The 25540-nt window shown below is 41.3% G+C and overlaps 1 protein-coding gene across 3 annotated transcripts in view; it reads right to left on the bottom strand.

The window, feature by feature from the left end:
* PHYHIPL (phytanoyl-CoA 2-hydroxylase interacting protein like) overlaps window positions 1-25540 on the bottom strand; it is a 56890-nt gene that overhangs the window by 13471 nt on the left and 17879 nt on the right. The window contains exon 1 of one of the 3 annotated variants that reach the window (XM_059476914.1): window positions 19501-19704. The exons of the other annotated variants lie outside the window; for them this stretch is intronic. Coding sequence (XP_059332897.1) covers window positions 19501-19606 — 106 coding nt within the window. The 5' untranslated portion in view covers window positions 19607-19704. Of the gene's footprint in view, window positions 1-19500; window positions 19705-25540 lie in introns of those variants that run through there. 3 annotated transcript variants of the gene reach the window in all.

The following is a 25540-nucleotide window of genomic DNA, read 5'->3' as shown; positions in this document are numbered from 1 at the left end:
ACCATTGACCCCAAAAAGAATCACTGGTTCTAAATTTAGGTCTCCCCTTAGTTCCCAAGGCAATTTTATAGTTAAACATTCCATGAACATTAGAATTCAGAAATGTTAGGTGGTCTTGCACTTACATAACACTCAAGTCAAAAGCGAACAAATGGAAAATAAACCAACCCAGTAAGATGAGAAAAAATACTGGGTAAAAAAATCAACAAATCTATATGATGTAAGAGAAGAAGTAAAGAAACAGAACAGAAAAAAATGAAAATTGAATATAGATAAGGACAGATAGAATCAAAGCTAGAGTCTCTGTAAGAAACTCAGGAAAGCTCCCAAATGATGAAGATGGGAAACTCATGCAGGGATGTGAGGCAATGCATTGCCAGAATTATTCAGAGTCACATCTAATTATAGAAAAAGATAGCATTTATACTTTCATCATAACTGATAAAAAATGACAAAAAAACTGAACTCAGAGGTGTTTGGGCAGTAATAAAACTAAAAACTTTACTTGGAACACATTAGGAACATTTCAGCCTCTCATCATACTCTGCCAAAGAATTATTTCAGCACTTCAATGCAGGAATATTACTGTTGGCCTGATTGTTCAAAATTCTGCTCATAGATATGTGAAATTCAATCACAGACTCTGCAAAATTCATAGATCTCCAACTATTGTGAATAATGTATTTTTACTGATGACTTCAAGAACTAATAAAACTATTTTTCAATTTTTGTCTTATTTTATGCATTTATATCTAAAAGGTTGTCTATTCTTCAAACATCCTATTGCTCTTTTTTTTTTTCTTTTTCAACTAATACCAAAATCAGTTAGTGCATGGTTTTGCTCAAAATGCCCCCTATTTGTGCCATACCCAGTGACATTTTCAACAGCTGCACTGGCTGCAACACACTCAGAAATACCAGTCATTATTGAAAGCTTTCTCTTCGTATGAAAGACGTGGTAAGTGCTTTTCCCAACATGACATTTCAGAAAGCCAGCAGGGAGGAAATGGCACTGCTTTCCTTTGCAAGCAATTTGTATTTGAAAGATGACTGAAAGCTCTGCCAGGTACACTGAAAAGGCTTCATATGATTGGCTCTTCCAAGAGCAGGGCTCTGTGTTTAAGTAGAAGATGGAGTGTGGATGCTGAGGTTCTCAGAGCTGGAGAGTTGGACAGACTGAGACACTGAACACTGCGTAGACCCTAAACAGACATGCAGCCAGGAAATACAAGCCATAAATCCACAATAGCTCAATGTGCAAATTATTAACCTAAAAATAAGCCTCTGTATTCCATACCCAGGGCCTGAGCTGTGTTACAAACAGCCAAGGTAGTTTCAGCCTCAGGACATGTGCAAAGGAGTAATGACCATTGACAAAAACTAACAGAGAGAAATAAACATTCTGGAGAACACGAGTGGCAAAGAGCAAAAGTGCTTCTGGAAATAGATATCATTTTCTGTTTGTATTAATATCTGGCACACATCTTCAGATATCTGCACTCCCATTCCTTTTAATTTCTTTGCTTTTGAATAAATAGCTGTAAGTAAATGTCAAGCAGAATATCTCCAGGTAATTTTTAGCGTTAGGGTAGGGGTTAGGGTTGAAAGAGTCAAAGAGCCTGCAGTTTCAGGAAAACTGGGGCTAAAGGCACACCAAGGCTATCCCAGCAGGGCCCCAACTTTGCTGCTCCTATATCTTTGTGATCTGGAATCCCATGGTGCTGGGTTAGGGGTAGGGTAGTGCTTAGACAGAAAACTAGGTGATACAACACACGTATTTGAGGGAAGTATAAAGACCACAAAGAAATCTAAGCACACCTAACATGCCAAGCTCCTGGAGAGCCTCCATCTCTAACACTGCCCTTTTCCCCAGGACTGAAAGTTTGCTACAAAAAAGAAAGCCCAGATTCAGTGGTGATTGCTCTGTTCACCCAAACCATGTCAGTTTGCATCCAAGCACCTCAAAGCAGCCTCTGGGTTGCTGCAATTTTTTATGGTGTGTGAGACATCAAGAAGCCACTGAATGAACTGGGAAAGACAAAAGCACGGGAAAGCCCTGATGATACCCCACAAGCAGTGACTGGGAGGAAAGTCAGTGGAACCATGGTGACCACACTATCTGTGTGCCACCACAATATTGCCCTACACTGATGTAATTTCCCTCACTGGGGCTGCTGCCATGCAGGAGAGGGTGCACCAAGTGCTGGGTGTAGTGTCTGGGAACACACACAAGACATTAACTCCTGCAGCTACTTCTGTGAGCTGTCAGCTCCATGAAAACCCAGCAATGTGATGAGGGAAACGTGACTCAGGTTCATGAGCCAGAAATAAGTGAGACTGTACTCACAAAGCACAAAATTAAAAGCTAATGCTAGATTCTTAAAGCATTCTGGGAAGATCTCTGAAAATCAAAATATGTGTAGATGAGGATGAGAAGCAATTTCCGAGACCCTGAAAGTTTAGGTTTATAGACAGATAGATAGATATAGATAAATAGATAGATAGATACCAACAGCACATGTAATAAACACACTAAAGGCCAAACAGAATTTTATATCATGAATCACATTTGAAAAAAAATCTCACCTTATTCAGATTTTAAAATGCATGCACTGGGGAAATCAGAATGTGGCTTTCTCAAGGTAACATTTTCAATACAATGAGAGATATTAGCTATGGTATTTTGAAGAGGAAATGTTTGATGAGAGGGGATCAATGTCTAAGAGCACACACGTCTTAGGTACCATGACATAAGAAATCCTCTTATAGACGTGGATGCTAACAACTGAGAACAACTCACTTACAAACAGGAACTCCCATAACATGAACGAAGAAACCCTTAAACTTTATGAAATACAAAAGTTTCTACATTTACTTGTCTTGATAATTCAATGGATAGGTTATATATCAGATCTATAGAGATAAAATATTGTAATTACAGAAATCTAATATAGACTGACAATATTTAAGTGTGTAATTGAGAGTCAATTCTCCAATTTACTGTTAATTTCCTCAAAAATTCAACAGAAGGGAGAAAATTTCATTCTGTATAACCATCAAAAATGACAGGGAAGTGCCAGGAAATTACATATGAGTTGCTACTTTAAATTTAACTAAGCAAAAATACAGTCTCATATTTTCCTCCTGTGCTGAGGAAAGAATGGCTCCCAGTCCAACTGCTGGCGGTACAGAATTATTTTACAGAGCCAGGACTATATGTCCCCACCAAACAAATAATTAACCTGAATACCAACATTTCAATGTTCACAGCAACACCTTGTTCAAGAGAGACAGTGAAATCACACAGAGGAAATACAAATGCAACAACATTCAAACAAATATTAAATCAAGGCTGTTATTTGTTAGGCTATGTAAGTGCACTTCTCTAGGATAGTTATTCTATTTCAAAGGTCAATTTTTTATCCATAACCACAGAAGTAATGTTGATGTTTTTGTTGTGCCTCTTTTCATGTACAAAAAAATGAGTGAAGAGTCTGGATTCTAAAGTATCTCTCTTCTCTCCCCCAGAATCCTGGTAAACTACCTCCCAATAGAGATTTTTATACTTATATAAGCATATTTAGGAATATTTTCTAAATAAGCATCCTTATAAAACTAATTCCTAAATTAGATGAAGAGAGAATGCCTGACCCTAGAAATCCTGTTAGAGGGATAAACCCCTCTAAACCTTCTCCTCATTTCCTCCCCATTGTCTGATACTACTGCTGTGCATTTTCTAGTAAGAAATGTGCACTGTGTCCAATACTTTTTAAAAATAGTTTCAAGAATAAAGCATTACTTAATTAATATGTGTATCTATACTGAGTGGCTTTGAAATGTACATATACAGTTTTATCACATGGTTTTAACAGCTTAATTTATCTGTTTCCTGCTAATCTAGGACATTGACTTCAGCAGGAATATTCCACACACAAACCAAAGAGAGCACAACTGGACTCTGAGAGTACAAATGTGCCTTCAGTACAGGCATCTTCTTCAGCTGAGAATGCCCCCCAGAGAGTGCCCACATAAACAAAGCACTGAGCAATCTCTGGAGTGCCTGGTTTCTGTGCTGAAAAATTTGTCTCAGCCCCTTACAAAGGACTCGATTCTTCCTCCTTCTCACCCGGAGCATGAATGCACTCCGCAAGTGGCGCCGTGATTCCCATCAGCAGCAGCCCAATCCCTCACTGTGCCTCTGCCTGCCAGGGATGTGCAGGCTCCCAGCTCCCAGCTCCTGCTCTCTCCAAGCCTGGTTTCCCAGTGCCTGCTGTCAGCAGGGGCCTGCAGCCCTGCTCTGCAGGCTGGGGGTGCAGCACGGCAGTGGGGGACCATGTGTGCCCATGGGAAACCGTGGGCTGTGAGCCCTGTGCTCCATCACCCACCCAGCTCAGGTGCTCATTTGAACAAAATGCCCCTGGACAAAAGCAGATGGGACTTCAGGGGCTTTGTTTCCTCAAATGTGTGTGTTGCACCAACACCACTGGGAATATACAAGGCACAAGTGGCAAACCTGACAGCTAGCAGCAGCCAGCAAAGGTACCGTGGCACATTTTGGAACGTGGTTATGCTATCAGCACTGAAAGGCTTTGGTTTACAGCTCATTCTCTCAGCAGGCACTAAATACAACATTATGTTCAATAGGAAATTAAGTGTATCTTTACAGAGAAGGTTACTATAATTAGTAAGCAGAAATTAAATAGTCACATTATAAGATTTCTGTGGAATATAAATTTTGGCATAGATAGTAGATTCTCAACAGTGGATTTGTTGGGCCATATGTATTCCTTCTAAGTCAAATTTAAAACCTAAATGTTTCTTAAATATGACAGCAGAAAGAGTAACAAGAACAAAACCAACAATATTCACTCCTGTGACAAGACCATAGATATCTTGAATTACACCTGGAATAATTTTGATACAAAATATGCATCTGTTAATCCAAAAGCAAAGGCTATTCTCCAAACGATTTTATACCTATGACTTGCAATGATGTATAGGTACAATCTTCATATCATGTACATAAAATACATACATGAATTTATATATATGTACATATATGAATTTTCCAGACTATTATGGAAACAGCTAATACTTTTCCTATGCTAAGAAAGACAAAAATACTGACAAAACATCCCCCCTGGGCAGTGAGCCTCCTCAAGCTCACTTTGCATCCAGTGAAGAGAGGCAGATACCTAGATGGGGTATCTGAGTACCTACAGGTAGCTCTCACATTTAACTTGGCCCTGGAGGAATCCATGCTTTTCAGAGAGTAGAGAGGGAGGTCACAGAAGCTAAGAGCTAGCTGAAGTTACCCTTTATAATAATTTCCTAAATTACACTCGTCAATTTGACTGATTCTCATGATGTAACAGCAATTTGCAAGATTTCTGCCAGAGAAAAAAGAAAAATCATGGGGATAAATACTACATTTTACATTGCAGTCAATTTCTGAACTCCTTAGCAAAGAAATCTATGTGTCATTGATTCAGAAATATCCTTTGACTAATACTTAAAAAGGGATAAACTTTTCAAGAATAATTTTTATGAATTTCTGTGTCAAATACATCATTTATTCCCACAATATTTTTTCTGAAAGCACTGATAGAATCAAGTATCTCAGGACCATTAAAGCTTGAATGTGGATGAATTTATAACTTGCTAACTTCAATTATAGACAAATTATTTAATAACTGTAATTTATTTTAAATAAATAGTGTATTTAATTGCATCATTAAACTAATTCCTCAAAATAATTGTTTCCTCTCTTGCTATTACCATAGAGAAAATTCAGATATATCACTGTACATTGTCCTCTGATGCTATCAGCCAAATGGTCTAAATCAGCAACAATTCTTCCTTTGATTTTTGACCTATCCTTCTTTAGACCAAAAATTTAAGTAATGAATAGTAACATCTTCAGAAATAGCTAAATTATTTGCAAAAGTCTTATTGAAATCAATGGAATCTAAGCTGAGTTACTCAAGAACTTCTGAAAACGTGGTTACCACTATGTACATAAACTCCACAAACCCAAAGCATAACACAAACCCTGACTGCAAATCAGATCAATGGCTAAATTGGCAAGGCTGACCTTATTCTTTCACTAAGATTTAATTGTTATTTGATATCCTGAAGTTATTTGACATCTTGGAAGTATTTAATATTTATACCTTACTCATTCAAAACTAAACCACATTTTCAGAATGTCAACAGCAGCCAAACCCCTAAATTGAATACTGAAATGGAAATAGATGAAGTCTCTGTTGATATAATTACCTTTTTTAGAGTTCCCCTTACTCCTATTAGATATTTTTTTGAAGAATATTTGTAAAAAAACTGGAGGTCCCTATGCCTTTATAAAGTACTTTATGTCCCACAAGGTTGGGCCTTTATTATTGATTTTTTTCCTCTTTTCTTTTTGCAATTTTATTACAAGTGTTAACACAGTAATATGCTAATCTAAACACACACAGCTTCATACAAAATTTAGTTCTCACTGTGTCAAAAATAAATGGAGAAAATATAAAAAAGGAGGACTTTAATTTTCAGATGGAAATATGCAACTGAAAGGCTGTAAATAATGAGGTAGGCACATTTTTCTTCACTAAGCACTAGGAAACCTGTAAGACTGAAAAATTGCTTAGGCTAGAAGATTAAACTGCCATCCATGCTATGAGGACAACTCTCCCCTGTATCTAAGATTTGGAGATCTACTGAGATCCTTTGACCCTACCATCCTCTAAGGACTGACCAAATCCCTGGGTGGAGAGCTGGGAAGTGCTGGGATCTCCTTTTATGACCCATGAATTCCAAACCCAAACAAACTGAATTGGCCAGACAAGCTGAGTGCAAATGTCACCACCATCCATCAGCATCTTGCTCCTCATCTGGCTGCCGAGTGACTCCTGTTTGCAAAACAATTTATACCCAGTGCCCTCTAATGTTCTCAGCCTGCTTTTACTAAACATGGCTTCATTTTTTACTGTACCTTGTCATGTAAAGCTAAACAAACTTCTCTATGACCTTCTGTGAAAGGTCAGTTCATGATTTATTGCAGTTGCAGTATGGAAAAAAAAAAAAAAAAAAAATCTCCTACTGGCAAACCATTGTTTTTCATGGCTCTGCCATCAGAGCCAGGCAAGGGCAATTCTGTCCTCTTGAAATCAAAAAGGACATCATTATCGCAGGCCACAAACACTAAGCCACCACAGTATTTCCTCCTAATTAAATACTCCCATTTTGTTCAGCACAGCAAGCCTCCAGTACATGGGTGGTAAGTGGCTCTTCTCAGCATGTGCTGGCTACAAGATACATTTGAAAAACAAATTTTAATTAAAATGTGCATTTCTCAGTTGTTGAAAGGGAAAGAAGGTAACAAGGGATGTAAAAGGCTCTAAACCACCATCTTACTTAATTTAAATGCCATTTAAAAGTTAAAATTAACTTTTCAGTCTTTACTTAGACAACTAGTATTTGAGTTCAATGCATACCTTCAGTCATACAGAATTCCAAACTTGGAAAGTAAGTATGTTGGAAACTACTACAAAATCTCTCCCAGATCAACCTATCATATGCTCTTCATTCAGATCTCTATTATTATCTAGCCAATGTGAAATTCTGACCACACTTCAGACTGCAGGCCCATTTTGTGGTGTATTTTTGTAAGGATGCTATCTCAGTGCTGTTCTGCTGAAAACTGGAATAAAATTTTTCAGCACACTCCCACCCTGTTGATTCCTAAAGGAGCAGATTTTGGAGCAGGAAGGGACACAAAGCTTTTAATGGCATGACGTTTGTCTCTTCTGGTGAATAAAATGTACAGCTGTGTCTGAGACTGTGGGACTGCCTATATCTCCAGGACTAACAACAAAGGAAAACAGATCTCAGATGAAGGCTCTGACTGTGTGACCCCAGACAAGTTGCTTGGGGCCAGATTCCGATCCAAGTGACACTGCTCTGGGTCACTGGCCTAATTGCTCCAGTGCTCTTCAGCTGACAGTGAAATTGAGGCAAAGCATTGCCCTTAGTTTTCCATTGCTTTCAATATTAACTGTGTATTAGAGAAGTGACTGGCCTTTCATGATTTGTGCCTCCACATGTCACTAAACAAAGGAGAGAGACAAACAGTTCCATTTTAGTTTATTACTGTGAACCTCATTCACATTGGTTTACCTCATTCTTTGGCTGGCAACAACTTGTGCCATTTACTGCAGCTGTGTCTTCATCTAAACCAAAAACGTGTTCTCTACTTCAAGTTGAGTCATGTGAGTTCAAATCTAGCAAGATGAGATGAGGCAGCCTTGTATTCACATGAGCTTTAATGTGACCTGCCAGCTTCCCTGAAACTGCAAGCGCCTTGATCACAAAAGGATTTTTTCATTTAAAGTCCACTTCCTTTCACCAAAGGGAAGCCCAGACAGAAAGGCAAAACTCATCCCTTGAAGGGCAGCAGAGAGAACTCAAGGCTGGGGAACATAGTTTTACTAAGCATTTTCCTTGGGAAAGTAGGGTGCTCAGCATGAGTGGGCTTTTGTAACTCTCTGGGTACCCTTGGCAGCCTGCAGCATGAATGAGCATTTCTTTACTTCAGTGCACTGGCAATTGCTGGGTGCTTTTCACACACATCTCCTGTAAGGAATGGGATTTGGCTCTGGTTTACACCAGTTTGTGCTTTTTAGCTGTGATTTGAAATGTATTACATAGTCACAATAGTTCAGGAAATTCTACTTTGTAACTTGTACTGTTCTATTTTACATTTAAATTGTATGCACGTTTCAGAATTGTATGCCCATTTCAGACTTTCTCTCAGACGCTAAGAAATAAAGGATATAGGGGTTTTGAGAGTCCTTTTTTGGCAGGAGTTGTTCTGTTTAATTTTTAGCTGGTTTCCTAGGGAAACTAAACATTGCCAAGGCCTTTAGATGCAGGTCTGCCACTGGTTGACTGTTTCTAACTTCTGAACCTCTGACAAGAGCAGAGAGCTCACAGATCACATAGGTTGCTGCCAGTTTCATTAAGGCAGGCAAGCATGCAGAAATGAGAGGATCCTGCTAAATACTCCTTATCAAGAGGAAGGCTGCAATGAGGTGAAGCTTTTCACTGTTACTAGAATATAAAGATGACATAGTTATGAATATTGTAGCCAAAAGAAATCTTTCAGCAGAGTCTTCACCACACTGGAATTCACCCCTCACTCAGACACAGTATAGCATACTGACCATGCATATTTATTAAAAGTCTCAGCTGTAGCTCATCAGCTTCCTGTCCTGATGGCATTTGTGACAGAACTCTCCTGTAGGTTACCTAATGAAAATTGTCTAATGGAGAGGACAAAACTCAAAGCGAAGTTTTGATGTAATTAAGTTAAAAGAAACCTACAACAATTCCAAAAACATCAGATCTACGGTCCTCAATAGCTCTCAAATTGCTCTTTAAAAAAAGCACAGCTCAGTTGGATACTTACAATATTTCCATTATAAATTTTTCTGTAGTCTTATTATGCAGGCTATCAACAGCCATTGGACTGCAACAATGGCACCAATCATGATCAAGACAAGACAAAAATTGATTAGCTATAGAGGAATAGCTGCACAACCTTCTACAAGTTCACAATGCTAAACAAGTTCCCTTGGGTATGGTACTTAAAAAGAATTCATATTTAGATTAGTTTTTCATCTTTTGGATTTAGAGCATTTAAAAGCATCTCAAGGAATGCTTTCCAGTTCCCACTCCCTACCATATGAGCTAATCTAATAAGCATACTGAGATACACTGAAGGATTTAGTTTCCCTCTCTGGCTTCCATCTCCAGCACTGCATGCTTGCACCAGGGCTGACAGCCCCACCAGGCAGCCTGGGGGGCTCCCTGGTGGTCTGCTCGAGGAAGCAACACAGAAAGCAGCTGAGCAGTACAGAATATACAAAAATAGAAAAAGGAGAATGACTACACATGGAGATCATGGTTCTGTCTTCCCTGCACTTGTCCAGTTGTGAGAAAGCAGAGCACTAGATATGTTCCTACCACACGAGCCCTGCTGGGCCACCTGGCTACCTGATGTGCCACAAAACCTGAAATTATACTCTCATGCTCTAGAAAGGCTGTTCTACTCAGATCTCTGGATATCAAGCATGATTTAACAACTCCATGCTACCTAAACAGTGACAAAGAGAAGTACAGAAGCGACACATTCTTTGTGTCAGGCTCCCAAAGCATGGCACAGAGCTGTTCACAGACAGAGCAAACAAAGAACTGTAGTCAGAGTTTCAGGTGCCTCCATCTATGGGGGAAAGAAAGTAACATCTACACATGGGCAGAGGTGAGACAATCAGAATAAATGCCATGAGAAATCTTACTGCCCAAACCTGTCCTTTCATGAGGAGTAAGGTGGTAACTGTGTCATCACAGCACAGGTAACATGGCCTAAAATTCCAGTATGTTCCATACAAGAGGGACATAAATTCCCTGTGATCTACTGGAATCAGTCAGCAGCCTGAGAGGATTTTCAGTTCCTGTGAAATATGGAACATATTCCATATTTAGAGATATGTCTTGGAATTACACTGGAGGTGTAAAGACTAGAAGTTCATCAGAAGCAGTGCTCTGAAAATCACATGCTTTCTACTCAACATCTATATTAAGCTACCAGCATAAAGTTCATCACAAAAGTGTAAGTACATAGTATTTACCTTATGTTGTCACATGGAAGATGTTCCTTAGTAGCATTAGAAAATACAATCTGCTGCACACCCTGTGTTTAATTTTATCCCTTCCTTTATATAAACCCACATATAATTTCCCTTTACATAAGTTGCATTAAAAAGAACAACACAGCATGAGTCACTCCACAGATACTTGTACACTAGAACTTACAGCTGGCCAAGACTGAAAGAGCCTTTTAACATCTTTTAATCCTGCTTGTTTTGAAGTCCAAATGTTTTTGACTATGAGTACACATAGAAGTGAACTGTAAAAAAATGCTTTAAAAGAATAATCTTTTAAAAGTGTTCTTTCTAGCCGGAAGTTAAATGCAGATTATAAATACGGTATAAAAATCTATCTTATAAAAAAAGACAGAGTAAATTCAGACAAACTGCAACCTATAGAGACAAACTCCAAATGAGATGCCTATCTGTATGAAATAAGCTAGAACACACACACCAAAGACCAGGAAAATACAGCCCTTGTAAGATCTTAATCATGCCACATTATGAATGCAAATTGGTTTTTACACAAACTCTTACTGAAGTCAACAGAATAGCTCAGGAAATAAATTTATGGGTTGTTTCAGATCATTGCAAACCAAAGAATTCTCCTAAGAAGAGTGCTTGGATATACAAAGGTTAATACTGCAATTCCTTCAACTCTGCTTCTCCTAGAGCTGCCAGCTGGGAATGACTTTCTCCAATATCGAAGAAATAAACTCCAGATTCCACTCCACGTGGAACTAAGAGTGCAACCCTGATAATACCTTCTGTCACTCTGCAGGAATGAAAGAGCAACACCAAACTAATTTTAAGGCCTCCCATTCTTGGCAGCAGCTACACCTGTCAAGACTCAGAGGAACACTTGTTAGGTTATGAAAACAGTACAGCTAATCATTGCTTTTGGAAACATCCATGCAAAACACCTTGTTCATTCAAGCAGAAATCAAACAAGAACACTCAGAGAACAATAAAACAAAACTGACTAATGATTCAGCTACAAGCACCACTGTGAAAACTGATTCGGTTACAAACGCTACAATGAATTCTGAGCAAATCTTCTGTGCTGAAGGAAAACATTTCAAGGTCAAATAAAGAATGCTCCACTGTGGAACAAACCCTAGTGAAGAAATCACACAAAGTGTTTCTGGAGCAGAGTTTTCTTTAGTTCCAACTGCCTAAACACTGTCTTTGTTGTACTTTTCTATAGAAGTGACATATTTTATACACATATCCTGTACTGGAAGTGTTAGTACTGTTTCTCCAGATATGTTTACAAACTTTTGAAGAAAGTGGTCTGCAAGAAAAATGCTGAAAAATTCTGTCAAAAGAGAACAGAAGACATAGTTTAAGCATGTCTAATTCTGCATTCAGCCAGAAATAAATATAGCCTTCAGGTCACAAAAAGCACGAAAGGCCACACATGCTGGCAGAACAGAAGATGTACCTACTGTCCTGAATGGTCTAAGAAAAACTCAGACTGGGAGGATTTTTAAAGATTACCTCCTCAGTCAGGGTGGAAGATAACACCACTACTTCAGCAGCACAAGGGGATTGAAATCTACCTTATTCAGAAAAGGCACAGCCTTCAAACCTGCTGTTTAGAAGCCATGAACAATAAAAGATGCAGGAAATTACAAGGAATGGGTAAACAAGGAGATCTTTCTAGATTCTAGGGGAAAAAATGGAAAACTAATCAGGCAGAGAAGTCCCACAATGAAAAACCAAGGTCAGGAAGACAGGCTTCAGCAAGGCTTTGGAGACAACAGAACACAACAATGCCTGACTGGAACCCATTCAAAAATCAATGATGAAATACTAGAGAAATCTAAATAAGAATATGATAGAGTCTTTCCTCAACACACCTCACATGACAGAAGGGATTCTCTGCCTATTCTAGAATCTATGGTTTTGGTACCAGGAACCTCACTGGGAAGCTGTTGGAAAGACTGAATTGGCTTTCTGAGTGTACTCTGACCCAGATCATACAGGCAGAATGGCAGGAATTTGGAAACATAAGTTCAGAACATTTCTCACAAGAGGTGATAGAGCCACCAGATTAGTAGGCTGAGAAGAAAATTGCTAGTAGAATAGAAAAATCTAGTTTAAGATGAAAGATGAAATAAATGAATCAGATAGTAATGGCTTATCTCTTCCTCAATAAAAACAGCTCAGTCTTTGAGATTTGCAGAAGATATATGAAATTTTAAGTGAGGGGTGGGCTCAGCTTCTTCTTCCAGGGGCCTGCTTCTCAGATGCTGGAGGGGTTAGAATTTCTCTCCCTAAATGATTCCTCCTGTCCTTGTACTCACTGAGAGCTGCTGATCTGCAGGGCTGAAGCAGGGCTGGCAGAGGTGAGACTGACATATGGGAAAACAAGGAAGGAGCTCACATGCCCACTGGGGTACCATAGAGCCTGGTTCCAGGCTTTGTGTCTGTGAATGATCTAAAGAGAGATCACATTTTTGTATTGAGGACAACCTTAAACAGAAGGAGCTGCAAGCACAAGATGGCTTACAAGCACAGGCAGGAAGTGCTCCAGTGGATTCTGTTACAGAATAAATAAAAGAATGCATCTGGGATCTCTAATCTGAAATGAATACCAAGAAGAAGGAACACACACAGGAGACAGTGATGATTAAAATGCTTTAAGTATAAAATTGACTTGAAATTAACTACAAAAGCTATATTATATGTTTGAGTTTCAAGCTAGCAATATCAGCACTGGGAAAGAACAGTGATTCTGTAGGTGAATCTAGCATAATTACACGTCAAGCATTTCAGTAGCTTTATAAAGGATCTCATGGAGTTGCAGGAAAAAATAATTGAATGAAAAGGAGATGAAATAGAATGGCAGGCAAAACATAAACAGCTTATAATATACAACTTGGTCATTGCCAGACAAAATAACTGATAAAATCATAATCAATAATGTAGGTTTGGGCATCATAAAGCTCTAAAAGAAGATGAGAAGGAAGAAGGAAGGAAAATAATCCCAAAAATTCATGAATATAAAGGAAGAATTTGGATGACTACATTTCTTGACACCAGGATGTTGAATAGCCAGTTTCCAGCAAAGCCTTGCTACTTAGTGACATCATTACTTATGATATAAACCAAGACAGGATGAAATACTTGCTGAAGTGGAAAACAGGCAAATCATTAGTCTTCTTTTCTTCCACAACTCTAAAGATCATTCATGAAGACTTGTTGCTTCATTTAGTATTTTTCTGTTCTAACAATGAGGAATATATGAAATCTTTGTCTCTAGCAAGAATGTAAAGTTAAAATATTAATTAGCATTTTTCTTTGCAGCAAGAGAGCTTTTGAAGTAATGCACTAGATTTTAAGTCCTACTTGAAGCAGAATTATCATTTGTCATAAAAAAAAAAAATCAAAAATCACAATGCTCAAGTTCAGCCAGGTTAGACATAATTTTATGGAAGAAATATATCAATTAATTTAAATCTTCAGATTTGCAGCCAGGGAGAGGAACAGACCAAAAATAAGCATAACCCTGAATTTTGTGTCATATCAAAATATCACAAGTACAAGCACTTCTCTTTTATGCTGGATGTAGAAAATATGAACTGTGCTCAAAACTGTCATAGTTTAAAAAAAAACTAACAAAACTATTCAACAACAAAGCTTCAGGACACTAAGAATTGCTGTGAAATTTTTGGATCTCTCAGTTGTCCCTCATGTGGGAGTCTACCTAGATATTTGATTTTTTCCCATCTCTCAGACATGCATGACATTTCAGAAATAACAGAGACCTTGCTCCATAATGCCAAAAAGGGGATTTGAAGATTGCATCCAGAGACTGGATGGTGCCACTTTATCCTTTCTGTTTGAAAGGTGAATGTGTACACAATATGGCAATGTAAACCACAATTAATGAACTCCAGAAAAATATTTCTGAATCCTCCAATAAATCCAGCATGGTAATAAATTCCTGAAATAAATCTGAAAACATGAGACATACTCGAATAACATGAGGAGCCAAAGATGCAAGCTGTTTACATAAACCAGAAATGACACCTTAGCTTATATGATGTAATGTTTTTATACAAGCCTGGTAGACTAAACAGTTGTGATGGTGCCAAGTGTTTGGAAGGTGATGAAATTAATTGAATCTGGCCAAGACACCAGTTCCAGCTCTGATCCTGATTCCTAAGAACTATCTTCAAATATATAAGGCAAAGTGTAAAAGCACATTAGTGAGATTGTATAGCTCAAGCCATCAGTGCTTAGAAATTACCAGAATGAAGCACACTTGAATAACCTTACATTGGACACTTTGTTTAGATTATGATATAGCCTTTAACTGCATGATTACGTACTAATTTTTCCACATAAATTCTGATTCATTCAGCATACATAATGAATAGTGCCTTCATAATGAACTATTTTTCTTGTAACAGCCAGTTGCTTTTGTTCAATGTGTAGTCCCAGGACTTATTTGCTACACATTATTCATATTCTTCTCTGAAGACAAAATTATGAATTTCATCATGGGTTTTTCCATGCACCTCATGGGTTTTCCAGGCTACTACAGCGTCTGTCTGATTAACAAACATTCATTAGTTTATTTTGAAAACATTGCTGTGAGGGGAGGCAGCAGTATGCCTTCCATTATACACATGGAAAACTAAGGCACAGGAAAATTACTTAATGTGCTTGATGTTCTCTTCAAAGCCTTATTTTTTAAGTCCTACTCTCACAGAAGTGAGCAGCAGCCATTGAGTCTGAGTACTCCATGGCATCCCTCTCTGCTGGCAAATGCACAAGGAGAATTTGTCATCTTGGGGTCCTGTGTGACTTTGGAAGATGTCATGCACTGATACACATTGACCCTTCTCTGGTAGTCACACCAAAGCATGCCCTCTTCTGTCCTGTTCCTTGAACTTCTTCCTGCCCCTCTTCCTTCTTCTTTCCCAGTCACACTTCAACAGTCTTGTTCTTCATTCCTAAGGCTGTCCTTTCAGTGCCAGTCTCTCTGCTCAGCAAGTCCTAGTTTCATTCCTTTACTCCTGAGCTCTGTGGTCCAAACTGCCCAGTAACCCCATCTTGTACTTCCTCATTCTTCAAATTAATCCGAGTGAACATGCCCGCACTTCCCTCCCCAGCCCCAGCTTTACTTCCCTGAGCATGAACTTGGATTGCCTTCCTTGCTCCTTTATCTTCTTTTCCCATTCTGGGTTATTTTGTACAATTCCCATTTAACCTAATCCCCATCTTGCAAGTCTTTCCTGTTCTTCCCCCCTTAACCAGCCACTGCTGTCTGTTAGCACCTCCAGGAGCCGTTTTCTTGCCTCACTCCCTCATCTACATGCCCCAAGTTCCAGCATCCTCTTTGAAGGTTTGTTTCTGTGCTTCTCTCCTTTCTGCATTCTGACAGGTGTCATTTGGGTCGGTGTCTCCTGCTTTCCCTCTGCCTGTGCCAAGGAAGGGCAGGGCAGTGGGTGACGGTGGGACCCACGGTCATGGTGCACCGTCTGTAGGGGGAGCACAGCCACAGAGGAGCTTCGGGACATTCAGCTGCCGACATCCAAGACTGTTCTACCAAGCCCAGGAAAAGCTTGCTTTTCCCCAAGACTCTCTGACATCAGCTATATTTCTATAGCATTGGCATGCTTATCACACAAAAGATATCCATTCATCTACTCAAGGTTTAATCTCCAGGTAAGACTAATACAAATTTTATAAAAAGGTCAACAGAATGTTCAGCGCTGATTAAACATTCATTCCTAGCCTAAGCTTACAGAAGTATGGCTACAATGTTTAAATAAGTCAAAGAAAAATAACAAATGCTACATTTTTTCCTATACACAGAATGAGTTCAAGAGAGTTCTGAGGAGCTACAGGTTAGACTGTGCATCAGACTGAGCTGTGCTATTAGACCCATGTAAAAGAACAGGAGCAAATAATGCAAGATGCCTTTGAAAATAACAGCTCATAAATGGATTTGCAATGTTGCATTCATGTTGAACCAAATCTTATCAGGAGTTTTTATCTAAAAAAAAAATTTCCAAAGTGCATATATTTCTTATCTCTTATTTAACATTTGTATGTTTTTAAATTGCTTTGATTTGTTAAGAAAGATGACAATGACTGAAAAACCAACACTGAAAGAAACCCAGAAAAAAAATCCAAAAAAAGATGAACTGCCATGATATTATTAATTGCTTACTCCAATTTCTAGATTTGTGGCTCTTGTATAAACCTTCACAGAAGGTATAACCAAATTTGCTGAATACAAAACATCTCAATATTAATCCTCTTGTCTTAGAAAATAAGAAAAATATTTTGCTAGCTACATAAATTTTTCATTACTGCTTATGTTTCTACTGCAGCAGTGCTTGCAATTCCAACTAAGTGCATTGCAGAATTTGTCATAGTTGGATGTATAATGTTATGGTTTCACTGGCTGTCTTTCCAGTTAGTACAGCTTAAAGACCAAGGACATTTTCAGAATATGAAAATCTAGCATGATTATAATTTACTATGTGCAATACATTGCTATTTATCACAAGACTTTGTTGGACCTCAATGAAGCCAATCACCTTAAGAACATCACCCTTTTCAACAAAGATACCTTAAAATAAATTGAAAGTATTTATAATACAAATGTACCCATGTGCAGGGATCTAAACGTATGGTGTGTACATCTGTACACTTATCTCAACGATGAAAGCCCTACCCTTTGCTTCCTTGTTTGGTGTTTCCATTAAAACAAGCTTTTTGATGCATAAGTGCCACCTGTAGGAAATATTGGAGTATGCTCAAGAGCAGCCCTGTGCCAACTGAGGCACCGAGTTGTTTCCCTGCCATCCCCAACACACGCAGCTCCTGTGGAAATTCAGACGTGCATTGAGGAGCAGCCCTGGATGATGGCAGCTTGCTTGATGAAGGTTAGTTTGTAAAGCCACATCTACAGGAAAGTTGTTGTTTTCAAGTCTAACCAAAAAGGAACTGAAACAAAAATACTACATTTTTCCATTTGCTGGTCTGTATGACATTAATCCATAGGAATCAAGCAATCCTTTTCTATAGTGTGTTGATGCAAATAGAGTTTGTCATGATTAACATGGGCTACTTCACTACAATTACTTAGGGTACACAGATATGAAAGATTGCATAATTTAACTATTTTTAATTATATCTACTATTAATTAAAAGGAATATATGTGAAAAACCCAGTGTAATCTCCACTACTATAAACATAGTTCAGCTTCCTGTGAGTTAGGCATGAATGGATAGAAGTGCATATATCATAATTCCAACATTGAAAGAAAAAAAATCCAAGAAATTCTAATGTAGCTAAAAAAATAATACTGATAAAAAGCTGATACTGATAAGATGTTCAATGCCTTACTTTTTTTCCCCCTCCCCCCAATATTACAAGAAAAAATAAGAGCTTACAAAAATTCAGGTTCTTAAATGGTCTTAGAGTCTGCCTAGGTCAAAAAAGTGAAGTATTTAATGCCATTTTGTAAAAAATAACAGAGAAAACTGGCCTGACTCTCTATAGCCATCAGCTTTAACTCTTGTGCTCCAAAAATATGCTCACCACAAGGAAAGAGTTTCATTAATTCAGCCGTACCAGTCACTGATACAGTATCCCCATTCCTTGGTACATTTACTAGGTTACAAATTCCACACCCAAAGCACAATTTGCATCCAAGAATGAGAAGTGGTTTTTAATAATTCGATGTGAAACGACAAGATAGAAATTTTCTGATACATGAGAAAAAAATGATATACTGCTCTACGAAAAAAAATATTAGTTCATTGTTTGACAGCCAGCGAGTCTGTTTAGTTTTGTCAGTCACAGTTGGGTACAAACGACATGTCTCTCTTCTGCCCTAGTCAGCCGTCAGCGTCGCTTCGAGCACGTACACTTGTTTTGGCTGTCCCCCGTCACCACCTGACATTTATCTGCTTGCTTCAACACAGACAACCTTTAACACCCGCCCCTGCTAGCGTGGAACCGAACTTCGCGTGCCTGCCGGGGAACAGACGGGCGGCCGGGCTGACAGCCGCTGTCCCCAGGGCACTGCGGTCTCCGGCGGCGGTGCGGGCGCCAGGCGCGGCGCGGCGGGAGCGCGGCTCGGGGCTCGGGGCTCGGCTCGGGGCTCAGAGCTCGGCTCGGGGCTCCGGGCCCGTCGGTGCGGTGCTGTCCGCGGTGCTGAACCGCCTCCCGCTCGGTCTCCCCCCGAGCCCCATCTTGCGAGCCCCAGGCTCGGTCCGCTCGCCGCCTCATGGCTCTCACGAGGGACCGGCAACAAGTCTGGCCGCTTGCCCACGGCAGCCGGCACAGCCGCCCGTCTACCTGGAGCACGGGAATTGCGCTGGAATACAAAGGACTTTGGAGACCGCGGGCAATAAAACCCCACCAGGGCCGCTACCCCATCCCTAGCTCCGGACTCTCCGCAGCTCGGGCTCTGGCTCCCGTGGCTGCCTCTCCCAGAACAAGCCCCAGCGTCCATTCCTGGCAGGGGCAGGGTTGTGCATCAGGCTTGCCCGGGGTAATCGCGCCGCAACGCCAGGCACGGCTTAGGGAGCGGCGGTTTTCCCTCCCTTCCCTCCAGCAAGGTGCAACCTTCTCTTTTTCTTTTGTTCTCAATGGCAGGAGGGTGGCGGCAGCGGCGGCAGGGGTGGGGAACACTTGCACCTACAAATTCACGGGGGATAACAAAGGACCATACGACGCGCGGATTAATTTGCATTAGCATCCATGAGGGCAGCAGCATCTTACGTCTGCAGGGATTAGCCGCGCCGAGCCCGGGCTTACCGTCCCTATCGCAGAGCTGAATCGCCTCCAGGCTGAGGTTCTTGATCACCTCCTCGCAGGGGCTCGTGGGGCTGCTCATGGTGTGCGCCAGGCGCGGAGCCTCCATCGCGCCCCTCGCCGCTGCCTGCTGTGGCTTGGCCGGGGGCTGAGGCTGGGGCTGGCCGGCTCGGGTGCAGAGCCGCGCGGCAGCGCTTCCCGGCGCCGCCCGGCTCGGCTGCGAGCGCTCGGCGGAGGAGGCGGGCGAGGAGCGGATTTGTCACCGCAGCGAGCCGGGGAGGGGGCAGCAGCGAGGCGGGCGGCCGGCGCGCCCCGGGATCCGCGTTTAAAGGGGCCGCGGCCGCCGCCTCGGAGCCGTCCCTTCCCCCTCCGCTCCTTATGTAACCGCAGCCGCGCTTCCACGGGAAGCTCCCGGCCAGTCCAACCCCTCCGGGTCAGGCCCTGCGAGCGGCCGGTCCGGGTCCCAGCCGGCCTGCCTCGAACACAGCTTCCCACCGCCGCGGCGTGGCTTCTGTCGAGGTTACTCCATAACCCGACAGAGTCCCCAAGGCAAAACCATCCCCAAGCCACAGTTAGCGACTTGCCGTTCCCTAAGCGCACAGCCCACCATGACCGCGCTGTGCAATCACACCCAGCTGCAAGGGTCTGCCGTCCACTCTGATCCTTCCTGATTATGGAAGAATTTGCAGAAAGAAATATTAGCCTTTCTAAATATTAGAAAGAAATATTTAGGTTTATCAATCTAAAACCTAGAAAAGCTGGCAGAAGGTAACTGATTGCGAGAGGGTATGGGAATGAGCAATTTCTTGCTATCTGCCCTGCACACTTCCCACCTGCCTTTTTTGTGGGAAGGAGAAATAATCTGCATAGTATTGGTACCATTCCTATCAGGTCTTTTCGAAAAGTACTTATTTATCAGTTTCCACCTTCAGGAACAAGAATGGGGCCAGAAAATGAGAAAATTTAAAAAGGAACAGGATAATAAATTAAACTTGTGTAGCTCTGTGCCATCATCAGGTGTGACAGTGCAGCTTCCTGCCCACCACAGGCCTGCAGGCTGGACAAAGGAGCAGCCTGTGGGCCTGGGGCTGCAGGAGTGCACTGCTTTCTCCAGGTTATGGACTGGCTGTGGGATCAAGCTCACTGTGCTGGGATGGGATCACCAGTTTCCAGACAAAGTGGTTTGAGCCCATTTCCTACCACACATTAACAACAAGCATTCCTGGCACCGGTTTGTTGTTTCACCAAAATAAAACTGACACTGTTTAGCCACTGATCATGAGATATCAACAGTGGTTGCTTTGAGAAACAGCAGTTCATTGCATGCAGGCTCCCACCAAGACTGAGGCTGTGATGTTTCTTGGTCAGCATTGTGTGACAGCAAGTCCAGAGAGTCCCTAAAACTCCCATTTCTCTTTCTGCAGTCCCAAGTTCTCCCTCACTGATCTGGCACAGCAGCAAGCTCCAAGCATAGCTGGATGTCTGTCATCCACTAACACTGGACTTTGGGATCCTTCCATGCTTTATGATGGTTTCCAGAGACACTAATCTCAGAAAATGAACTCTGATGTTGCCTTTCATGAAGCCACAGACAGGTGCTTCTGCAGCCTAGAGGCAAGGAACAGTTTTTAGGAGCCTGGATTCCTCTGACACCTTCAAAAATCTGTAGTACATCCTGGGGAGAAAGAGCAATGCTGAGCACCCTTCTGGGACTATGTACTCTTTACACCCCCCACCCTCCATTCTTTCTTGTTCATCTTTTTTTTTTTTCTTCCTGCTCTTTATGTCTCTGATGTTTTTCATCATGATGTAAAATGAGTGCAGAGGGGTCAGGCAGAGGAGAAATGGAATGAGTGGAAAGGGAACCTAAAGGAAGAGAAAATGAAAAGGAAGTAATAACAGGAAGGGAGAGTGTGAGTCAATGGGGAGGTGGGGAGAGGAATACATGAATGAATTCACAGACAGAATGAGGACAAATTTAGAATCAGAAAGGGAAGAAATTAAAGTGGGTGAGACTGCATTCATCAGGTTTTAATTTTGTCTCTGACAGGCATTAATTCCCTGTGCTGAATCAAAACCTTTCTCCTTGATATTGCAACTGTTCTTAGCACACAGGCATCTCCTACGTAAGGCTGAAAAATTTCTTTCCCTGAAGATGGTGTATTTAGTCTCTCAGCCTTATGTTCCACATTCATTCCCTTCCACAATGTGGCAGACACTTCAGCAGCTCACACAATCTTGTTACTTTGCTATAACATTATATAAAGTCCATTTGAAACAGACACTGTTCTTGAATACTGAGAGAATTCCCACTTTATTCTCTCTGCCTCTATTTTATACACCTTTCTCTCCTCTACTTCTTATTCTATGCAACTGAAATCAGGTTTTTAAGAATGGATGGATTTTGCATAGCTCTTTGAAAGCACACAGCTTTGGGGGTGTTCCCATTCCTCAGAGGCCTCTCATTTCTCAGCTACCTTGTAGCAATAATCCGTCTGAGCTCTATCTATTTCTTTCTCCACACCATTACAATTTTTTTAAAGAAAAAACTGATTAACTCTCCAACTACCAGCAGACCTCAGTGTAAGTGTAGAGCAGAGAAACCTTTCCCATAGCTCTGCTTTTCTAAAGCTAGACCTGCCTGAGACAGTATTTTGCAGAGTCACACTTCAGGCTGCGTGCTTCCTTCAGCCTATCACCACTCCCATCACCTGGGCAGGGGATCAACATTTTTTAAAGCTCAAATTCCTCCCAGATGTGATTCCATGCAAACACTTGGCAATGAATTTAGTCCTAGGTATTTCAGTCTCAGAGCACACAATGCTCTCATGGTGTTTTTTTCACCTGAGAGAACTATACTCTGCTTGTCTTAGCAAGGAATATCATTGTCTGAGGCACAAGTTATGTTTGTGCTAAAGGATGACAGTCTCAGCATATAATCAGAAAGTTTATTCTGTGACAGATTATCCCTGACAGTCTTTAGCAAAAAATGTCACATATCACAAATATGGGTCAACATTATGTAATGGAAAGTCTGCCAATGGCAGCACAACGTTAGAGACAGCAGAGGGTCATGTGCTTAGGACTGCAAAAGCTTGCAAAGAATTTACCACAACAGCAACCTCTCAGACTTCCAGCCTTTAGATAAACAGAATCTTACCAACTTCTGTAGTTCAACAACAGTGTGTCTGTTATTACAGCACCCTCACACAAGGAGAGCAGAGCAGCATTTTCTAGCATGATGCACACACCCAGAAACGTGAGCTGTGACACACAGCCCTTGCCTGGCAAGGTCCAACAATCTCAGTTCTCCTGCCTCAGCCTGGCATTCACAGTGCCCCAGGTAGGTCAGCAAGATTTTGCTGCAGGGCTACACTCTACAGCAAAAAGGCACAGAGACTGCCAGCCAGCTGGAGAGGTGTGTGGCTTCTTTCCTAAAAGGCAAAGCCTCATTCATGCCATAAAAGCAAGGGGAAAAGGGATTCCTGGGTATTCCTTTCCTCCCCTCCTGCACAATTACAAAGTTCAGCCCCACCTGTGTTGCACTCTGTTTTGGGAAAATTGCTGTGCATTAGCAGCAGAGCACAGCACAGAGCTGGGCAACCCCATTCTCACTATTTGAAAACTCTTTTGTATTTTATTGTAGCAGGTTTTTATCTGCAAGTTATAAAAGAAACCCCCTTTCTCAGACCTCAGCAAGACTCAGCATTCCAGCTCTGCCTTCCCACTTGGGAATAAAAAACTACTTGTGTTATTGCTCAGTCAACTGTGCAAGCAGAAGGCAAAAAGGCTACAGACATGGTTTTCAGGAAAGAAAAACCAGGGAGGAATTAAAGACAGCATTTTGGGATTATTTTCCTCCTAATAATATGTCACTTTTGATGAGAAAAGCAAAATAATAAAGGACAGATAGAAAGAAGGATGGAAATCAGTATTGAGGATGAGTCCTAAAAGATACACTGGGCAAACTTAGCAACTAATCCCTGAAGTTTCATGGAAATAAATTATTTGCAATTTCACAGTCATTCTCTGTCTTTAATAGACATGTCAACTGTTTCAAGAGTGCAAAGGCACACACTTGAAAAAGGATATTTTGTGTGCAAAATATCATTGAACCACCATAGAACTGAAGTAAAATCCACAGACTGGTGACAGAAAGACAAAATACCCGTCCCAAAACTGAAGACCCTAAGTGAAAGCCATGACTCCATAGAGTTAATGTGCAGTGTGAGACCTCATCCTGCTCAGACAGACATTGGTGTATGACAATTTAGAGCACTGGGTGCAGTATCTAACCAGGAACCTCTTTTTTTTTTCTCAGATAACAAAGCAAGAGCCTCCACAAGTGCTGAAACAAGGAGGATGATGGCAGTGGTCCCTTTTACACTCTAGGAAAATCCAAGGCAGAGCAGCAGTGCTTGTTCTTAGCTCTAGAGTGAGTCTCTGTCCCTCTTTCTGCAAAGGTAGCACCCATGGCCAGGCACCCTGACACCAAGTCACAGAATCACAGAATCACAGAAGTTCAAGGCTGGAAGAGACCTATAAGATCATCAAGTCCAGCTGATGTTCTAACTGTTCAACTAGATCATGGCAGCAAGTGCCACATCCAGTCTTTTTTGAATTCTTCAAGGGATGATGACTCCACCACCTCACTGGGTAAATGATTCCAGTATCTGACCACTCTTTCTGTGAAATATTTCCTTCTTAATTCTAACTTACATCTCGCTTGAGGCAGCTTGAGACTGTGTCCTCTTGTTCTATCTGTTGTCGCCCGGAGAAAGAGACCGACCCCCAGCTCACCACAGCCACCCTTCAGGAAGTTGTAGAGAGCGATGAGGTCGCCCCTGAGTCTCCTTTTCTCCAGGCTAAACAACCCCAGCTCCCTCAGTCGCTCTTCATATGGCTTGTGCTCCAAGCCCCTTACTAGTCTCGTAGCCCTCCTCTGGACACGCTCAAGTAACTCGAAGTCCAGCAGCGAGGCTCCAGCTCTCCTGGAAATGTCTCTGCCTGCTGCTTTCTGCTTCAGCATTGTTTGAGATGCTGGGAAACCTCACAGCTTCTGCGAACTCTACAGTTTGGTGCATGCAGTGGCTCATACATCTCAAAATGTCTCTCCTTCCCTGTTCACAGGGCTTCATTGCAGCAACTGAATTCAGTTTATGCATTCAGGCTTCTCTTGAAAGGCCATAAAGCATACTTTGAGACATCAAAGATACAATTCTGAGGCAATCTTGTGCCAGCGAACCTACTCATGAATCTGGAAAAATGGCTTCAGTGTAGGCAAAACCAGTCGACAACTTGCAGAAAAAGATAATCAGTCCATGAAAAAGACAACCAAGGGCATATAAGATAGAAATACACCAAAGCACAAGTGGCACAAATGGGATGGCCAGAGTCTGGCTCTGCCAAGACTCCCAATACAGGAGTTAGAGGGTGTCAATTGCAGTTAATAGCAGCAGCTTCAGAGCAAACAAAAGGATGTGGTACTTCCTGCAATGAATGTTATTGTTGTGAGACTAAGTGCAGTGCCAGTGCTAGAAATTTTTGTTCATTCAAGGGAAGGCTGGAAAAGTTCACGCAAAAGGAATCATTTGGAGTTACTAAAACCACAAGTGACTGAGCTGAGAGTGACTGAGCCCTAAGCTGGAAACCAATAGAGTCCAGGGAAGAGTTACTGAAAATTGTTATATGTGCTTGTCATGCCCTTCATCTTCTGTAAAATCTATTTCAGCCACTGTTAAAGGGGCTGCACTATCCTGGCTAAGCCCTTGGTCTGACCCAGGACAGTCACAGAAGTGCCCTGCTATCCAGCCCTTCATTCCTTACCACCCACTACTGCCACTGTCCTCATTCATGAGGAAAACTTCAGAGTATGGAGCCCTCTGATGGTACCAGTTGGGTGTGCAAATCTCAACCTAATCTGAGCAATACAAACAATCTAAAGGGAATATTCCTCTCAGAACAAGAAAGATATCAAGCAAATTATCATTTCATTATTGTTGCTTTCTGAATTTGAGTTTTCTGATTATACAGTCTGAATAAG

The sequence above is a fragment of the Ammospiza nelsoni genome, chromosome 8 (genome assembly GCF_027579445.1).
Source record: "Ammospiza nelsoni isolate bAmmNel1 chromosome 8, bAmmNel1.pri, whole genome shotgun sequence".
Classification (NCBI taxonomy): Eukaryota; Metazoa; Chordata; class Aves; order Passeriformes; family Passerellidae; genus Ammospiza; species Ammospiza nelsoni.
The sequence above is the reverse complement of the archived record's forward strand: the minus strand, read 5'-3'. Positions and strand labels throughout refer to the sequence as shown.